Raw genomic sequence first — 6,799 nt, 5'->3', positions numbered from 1 at the left:
AGGCAGAAGTTTCCATTTCATTTCCTGGAGAAGCCATCCCTGGTTGCCTAGGCTGGGAGCTGATGCCTCTCTTTCCTATTGGCATGGACGTTTTAATGATGGAATTACTGGGGCAGCAGGAAGAGCCTGCTGGCTTGGAGATGCTCTCGGGCAGGTGAATACGCCCCCCACACCTGGGGAAATGCCAGGTGCACCCTGGGCCACTTTCAAGAAGTAACCAGGGTGGGTGGGGTACCAAACACCGGCTTCTTTGGGGAAGCCTCTGTGAGCTGTAAATGGGGTCTTTGCACCTGCCTTTGGCACATTTGTGGCAACAGGCTGAATGATGCCCCTTCTCTGACTTTGAGAAGTGCGCCCTGGAGGGCAGGACACAAGCTCCAGCGTGGTTCAGAAATATCTAGAGAGGAGACCTCGACAGCAGCATCCCACAGCTCCGCCGGCTGACCGCAGACACAAGAGAAAGGCCCTTTTAGGACCCTAGACCCAGATGACAGAGTCGGGGGTGGGGTGACAGAGAGGTGGTGACGGCAGTGGAAAACCCCCACTGGAAGTGGGGTTGCTGGTAGTTTTGTTCATTTATTGATAAAAAAATATTAATAGCAATTAAGGAAAACAAAACATTCACAACCCATCACAGAGTCCTGTAAGTTTCAGCCTTATGTTCCCAATGGAGTCCTTCATCAGACAGAGCTGGGGATTTCAGCCGAAAGGCCCCTTCATGTTCTTCATGGGTGGGTACTGCTGCTCCATGGGCATGGCCCCAAAGCAGTCAGAGGGGTTGCAGTGGCCGGCCTTTCCGGGCTGCCCCATGGGACCCGGGGGGCCAGGGATGCCAGGAATGCCTTGCTGGCCCATCGGTCCAGTGGCACCCATCTTGCCATACCCGGGAGGGCCTTGGGGACCTAGACAGGGGAAGAATCAGAGGAGGAAGGTTAGCAGATCCAGGTGACAAGAAAAGAAGAAATCGGGGTCGTGGTAAATAATACCTTACGTGTGACAAATATTTGTCAGGTTACAACAGGTTTTCGCGAAGACTGATCTGATCCTTACGTTAATATAACAATAACAATATTACTGGCCAGTTTTACTGGGAGCTTCCATGAGCCAGGCACAAGGCGAGTGCTTTGGATGCATAATTCAATGAACCTTTATAACGATTCAGTGAGAAAGAAACAATCATCTCGTTTCGTTGATGAGGACACAGGCTCAGAGAGGTTTTCCATGTGGGGTATGTGTTCACTGCAGCTGGGTCTCAGAGCCAGGTTGGCCGGCTATGGCCCCATCTCTTTCAGGCTCTACAGCCTGACTTAGTGACCTCATCAAGTTTGGACAGCCAGGATGATGCTGAGCAGGGCTTGAACTTGCCTTCCCTGGCCCCACCATATCCAACTGCCTTCCCCCTCTGTCCTGCTAGCCCGGTTTAGGACTTGAGGATGGGCCCTGGGTCCTCCGCGGGACCCTGCACACCTTGGCATTACTGTAAATGGTGGCTGATAGGCCTGTAGTTATTTGAGTTTCTACACAATTATACTGTGTTGTAGAAGGATCATAAGCAAAGCAGATCTCAGCCGCTCAAGACATGCTTTCACATTCTGGCTCTTCCTACCTGGGGGGCCAGGGAGACCATTTTCTCCTGCAATGCCGATACCAATGTCCCCCTTTTCACCTTTGGTCCCGGGCAATCCTGGGACAAAAGAAATAAAATAAGTCCTATTCCTGAGCAGAAAAACAACACACACGGTCAGATTATTTGAAACACACACATGCACACGTCTGTCAGAGTCATGATGGACCTCACGGCATGCTCCCGTTCGCCCCCAGAGAGGTCCAGATGCACCTCGGGACCTGTAGGGCAGAGCTACCTCGCATTCCTGGCACGCCCTGCCGTCCTTCCCTGCCAATCTGGCCAGGGAGTCCGGGTGACCCCGGAGCGCCTGGCCGGCCTGGAGAACCGTCCTTCCCTGGGGGCCCTGGGCGTCCTGGAACTGCAGCCATCTCCATGGGGAACTGCATCCTGGAGGTGTAGTAAGCCATCCTCTCTGTAAGAAAGGGCAGGGACAGGTCACAGGGTGCCCTGGGGCCTCACACTGGCACAGAGGAGCTGCTGGCATGGAGTCCAAAATGGCCTTTCTTCAAAGCAGAGTCAGAGCAAGGAACATGGGGGCTGATCTCCTGAGTGGCCTCCCATGCCCTCGCCTCCACCTTCCTTTGCACCGTCGTCTCTCGGCAGCACCGACCTGACAGATGGCCTCCCTCTCCTCCAACACCCTCATTAGTCTGCCACCGGCTTCACAGTAAAGTCCAGACTCCTTGCTTGGCATTCAAGGTCTGCTTCCCAAGCAAGATGGCTAGCCCTGTCAGGACAGGGTCCCCGTTCTCCCCAGGCCCTCGCATGGCAAGGCTGGGTGAACAAATGAACAGGAGAAAAGCTTAAAAGTGAAAGCACCCCAGCTATCTTATGGTTGCTGCTCGCCACTCTGCTCAGAACTCACTTCATGCAGACTCGTTTGATTTCAATTTTCTTGTCTGTGTGCTTTGCTCCAGTGGGGGCTCAGGGAGAGCGGTGTGGGGGGGAGAGAATCATTTTATCTCTGAACAGAGCAGGTGATAAGGAAGGTCTGACGTCTAATTGAACATATGCCTGTAAGTGGAGGGGGGCGGTGGTGGTGACTAGGGAGGGGAATTGGGCTTTAAGCGAAAGGAGGCCAGGGCAGGGCGCAGAACCAGCTGGGAAGGGCCAGCAGCACCCACTGCCGCCCAGCCAGCTGCCAATTACCATCAAACATTTTAATGATCTCTTGTCTGATGAACCTCTTGATTTCATCATAATTCACCATGTCTCCCTGAGGAAAAAGAAGAAAACTTGCCTCAATTATACTTCCAAGCCTGGTGCTCTCCCCCTGGGAAAAGACTTTATTGAAATAAAGGACAAGGAGGGGAACAAAGGTTCTAGGAACCTCCCACGGATACTTAATCCAGGGTCCTAACCCCCCTGAAATGGTGCAAAGCATTTTATGGAGCAGCGCGATTTCCTGGGGAGAGGGTTCCCAACCTCCCCACCCTCCCACACACAGTTAAGAACCACCCACATGGGAGTCATGCTCTTTCACTCAGAGGGTCAGCAGGAGCTTCTAAAATGGTCTCTGCTCCACCCACCCTGTCTGTCTGCTCTGTGGGACGGTGCCCATGGCTGCCAGGCTTCCTCCTTACCATGGAGCCAGGCATCCCAGGCAAGCCAGGGCTCCCCGCAGGCCCCGGAGAGCCAGGGTGGCCTCTCTCTCCTGCTGGACCCGGTGGCCCAATGGGCCCCATGGAGCCACTCTTCCCAGGCCCACCAGGCATGCCAGCTCTTCCCTTCTCTCCTGCCTGGCCCTTCTGTCCTGAAGGTCCCGGATCACCCTGCAAGGACAGGAAGTTGCATCCAGCATGGCCGAGTCCTATCAAATCCACTTCATGATGTCGCAGCCACTGGCCTCTCTCTCTCCATCTCCCCCCGCCCCCTGCCTGGCCCTTCTCTCCTGAAGGTCCCGGATCACCCTGCAAGGACAGGAAGTTGCATCCAGCATGGCCGAGTCCTATCAAATCCACTTCATGATGTCGCAGCCACTGGCCTCTCTCTCTCCATCTCCCCCCGCCCCCAACCTGGCCCCTAGCATCTTCCTCTGACTGTGGCCACAGCATCTTGACAAGGACTCCAGAGTGGTCCTCTGAAAAGACAGTTTTCATGCTGTCACTTCCTGCGTAGAAGTTCTGATGGCTCCCAGGCGCCCTCAGGATAAAACCTGATTCCTTGGCTAGACATTCAAGATCGTTCGTGATGTGGTCCCGACCACCTCTTTTCCAGGCCCGTCTCCCTGCCCCTGTACCCGCAGCCATGCTTCACTGATTTAGAACTCTGCTTCTGCCACAAGGTCTTAGCCCTCCCCTCCTGGAATGCCCTTCTCCTCCTTCTGCCAGGTACACTCCTCCTGCTCCGCTGAAGTGATCCTGTTCTTTGCACAGCCTCCCTGACTCCCCAGACTGAGTTGGGTGCTATGTCTAACCTTCTATAAACACTGCCATGCCCTAGCATAAGTGTAACCAGACTCAGTGAGCGGCTATTGTTCAGAAACCTCTGTTTATCCAAGGCTGGGACAGAGAGTCTGGAATGCAAGTGAGATCAAGCAGATGCCTGCAGCATGAATGAATGAATCCATCCACTGGTCAATGAGTAAATGAACTTAAGATTTCCATCCTCCCAAACATAGCTAAGAGATAGACCCACATGAGAAGTTTTTAGAGATGAGGTTGCTCCAAGTTCTGAGGTCTTCCCATGTTTTTCTTCCTGCCCACAGGCCTTCCTGTGTCTCCTCTCCATGCCTAAAGTCATAGCGTGGAACTGGCCTTCATCACTCATGAGTTTTTCCTCTCAAAACCAGCCCGTGCTCACTTACCTTTGGACCAGGGGGTCCATAGAGCCCCTGTTTTCCAGGGGGTCCCTAGAGGAAAGCAAAAGTCAGGAGTCAAGTCTGGGCAACATCTCTGAGCTGTCCCGGGGAGGTAAGTGTCATGAAAGGACCACCTTCCACGGCTTTGTCCAGCGGGGCTCTGTATAAGGAAGGACAAGAGCCTCCTTTCTGTTAGTTGACAGCTAGAAGGGAGCATGATGTCCCCCAAGGCATGGCCTTGTGTAATCATGTTGGTTGGGTCCCTTGTCACAGACAAAAAGAGGTGAGAAGTCAGAGTGAAAGGGCCCGTCCATGGCATATTGGAAGGCCTGGCAAGAGCTGGTACCCAGGAGATCTTTGGAGCCTACCATCACCATCATCATCACTACCACCACCATCACCACCATCACCATCACCACCATCATCACTTTCATCATCATCACCACCACCATCATCACCACCATCACCATCACCACCATCATCACCATCACCATCATCACCGCCATCATCACTACCACCACCATCATCACCGCCATCATCATCACCATCACCATCATCACCGCCATCATCATCACCACCAACACCGTCATCACCACCATCACCACCACCACCATTGTCACCAACACCATCATCACCGCCATCAACATCACCACCAACACCGTCATCACCACCATCACCAGCACCACCATCATCACTGCCATCATCATCATCACCAACACCGTCATCACCACCATCATCACCACCACCATCGTCACCAACACCATCATCACCACCATCATCATCACCACCAACACCGTCATCACCACCATCACCATCACCACCATCATCACCAACACCACCGCCATCATCATCACCACCATCACCGCCACCACCATCATCACCACCATCACCACCACCACTACCAACACCAACACCAACACCAACACCATCATCGGTTCTCTTTGACTAAGTACGCAGTAAGAAAATTAGTGAAGAACAAGTGTCATGCATCCTTCTGCCTAATCCCCAGTCCCTCTCCCCAGTGCAGCAAGGGCCACCAACTTCCTGTATCTCTGTCTGGAGGGAGTCCATGCCTTCAGGGAGGGTTTAGTTGAGTGAACAAAGAGGCGTGAGGACAAGGCAAGGTGCAAGCAGCAGAACCCCCACCCCAGGAAAGGATAAGCCCAGCGACAGTACCTCTTTGCCAGCCGCACCATCTGCACCGGGTTCACCCTGTGGAGTAGAGAGCGGGAGACATGTGATCGGCACTAACCCAGCATGGTGTCCCTTGTTTCCCCTCGCCCACCCCATGTGCCCGGCCCTGGGCCACCAAGGGACCATGATTCTCTAGCCCTCACCCTCAGAACCTTGGGACATGGGCCATGGAAACTTGGGCTTCCCTCCCACCCCCAACTCCAGCCCATCCCGGAGCCCCACATTGACATCCCTGGTCGCCCCCAACCAAGCTGGGCAAGGGCAGAGTGGACTGTATGCTCCTGGCTCCTGGCTCGAGGTCCCGGCATCTCTCAGGAACCCTAGCTCTGAGTTTAGGTTCCACGTTTGCCCAGCCTGCTCCCTCCCCAGATCAGGACCGGCTGCATCTTGGGCCCAGCCTGCTTCTGCTGAGATGGTGGGGAAGAGGAATCTGGGATTGCCAGGCAACTGGCAGATGCATCCAGGGACCCTGGAGGCTCCAGGGAAAAACAGAATGTTGGAGGGACCCACCTGCCCACTGCCCTGGGGCCATGGCAAGAATCAGAGTGCGTAGGTGAGACTCGGCCCTATTGGTGGCTGGGCCGACCATCACCCCTGCATGGGTTGGAGTTCTCCACCCCATTGAGGACACCAGTCCCAAGGTCATGGCTACTGCTCCTGGAAATGAACACCCTGCCCTGGGACCAGGAGACCTGGGTTCCTGCCTCAGTGTCCCCGGGAGACTTCATCCCTAAGACTGGCAATTCAGGCACCCGATGTAGGTCACTTGTCTAGAACCTTTGAAAGAGGTAGGATTGCAGAGTGGCTAAGGACGCAAGTTTTGGAATCAGGTAGGCCCTTCCTAGCTGTGTGGTTCTGGGCATCCTACTTAACCTCGCTGAACCTTGGTTTCCTCACGTGTAAAACGGGGACAATCAGACCTACTAAATAGGATTGCAGTACTGATTACATGACAAAAGTCAAGCACTTAGGTCGCCATTCAGCACACTATCACTGGCCAAGACATCACAGCTCTCAGAGCATTAAGCTCCAACCAGAAGTGGTTTCTGAGCGGCCGTGAGGGCTGCGGTAATGGGGCTGCATGTCTGGTTCTTAACGTTTACAGACCCTCTGTGGTTACCAGCCAACGCCCCAAGGAGGGGGCAGGGGCTGAACAGGTGCCAGGTCTCCGCGGCCTG

The 6,799-nt window shown here is 54.3% G+C and overlaps 1 protein-coding gene across 3 annotated transcripts in view; it reads right to left on the bottom strand.

Annotated features, from left to right (window-relative positions):
- Positions 1–527: 527 nt before the first annotated feature.
- Positions 528–6,799, bottom strand: part of COL16A1 (collagen type XVI alpha 1 chain) — a 50,323-nt gene continuing 44,051 nt past the window's right edge. For 2 of the 3 annotated variants that reach the window (XM_046021725.1, XM_046021734.1), the window contains 7 exons: positions 5,604–5,639; positions 4,434–4,478; positions 3,211–3,399; positions 2,777–2,843; positions 1,863–2,039; positions 1,607–1,684; positions 528–902 (listed from right to left, as the gene is read on the bottom strand). In XM_046021725.1, coding sequence (XP_045877681.1) covers positions 700–902; positions 1,607–1,684; positions 1,863–2,039; positions 2,777–2,843; positions 3,211–3,399; positions 4,434–4,478; positions 5,604–5,639 — 795 coding nt within the window. In that variant the 3' untranslated portion in view covers positions 528–699. Of the gene's footprint in view, positions 903–1,606; positions 1,685–1,862; positions 2,040–2,776; positions 2,844–3,210; positions 3,400–4,433; positions 4,479–5,602; positions 5,640–6,799 lie in introns of those variants that run through there. The other variant, XR_006820672.1, reaches the window with a different exon arrangement.

The sequence above is a fragment of the Meles meles genome, chromosome 1 (genome assembly GCF_922984935.1).
Source record: "Meles meles chromosome 1, mMelMel3.1 paternal haplotype, whole genome shotgun sequence".
Lineage (NCBI taxonomy): Eukaryota > Metazoa > Chordata > Mammalia > Carnivora > Mustelidae > Meles > Meles meles.
Note: the sequence above shows the minus strand (reverse complement) of the source record. Positions and strands in the feature narration are given on the sequence as shown.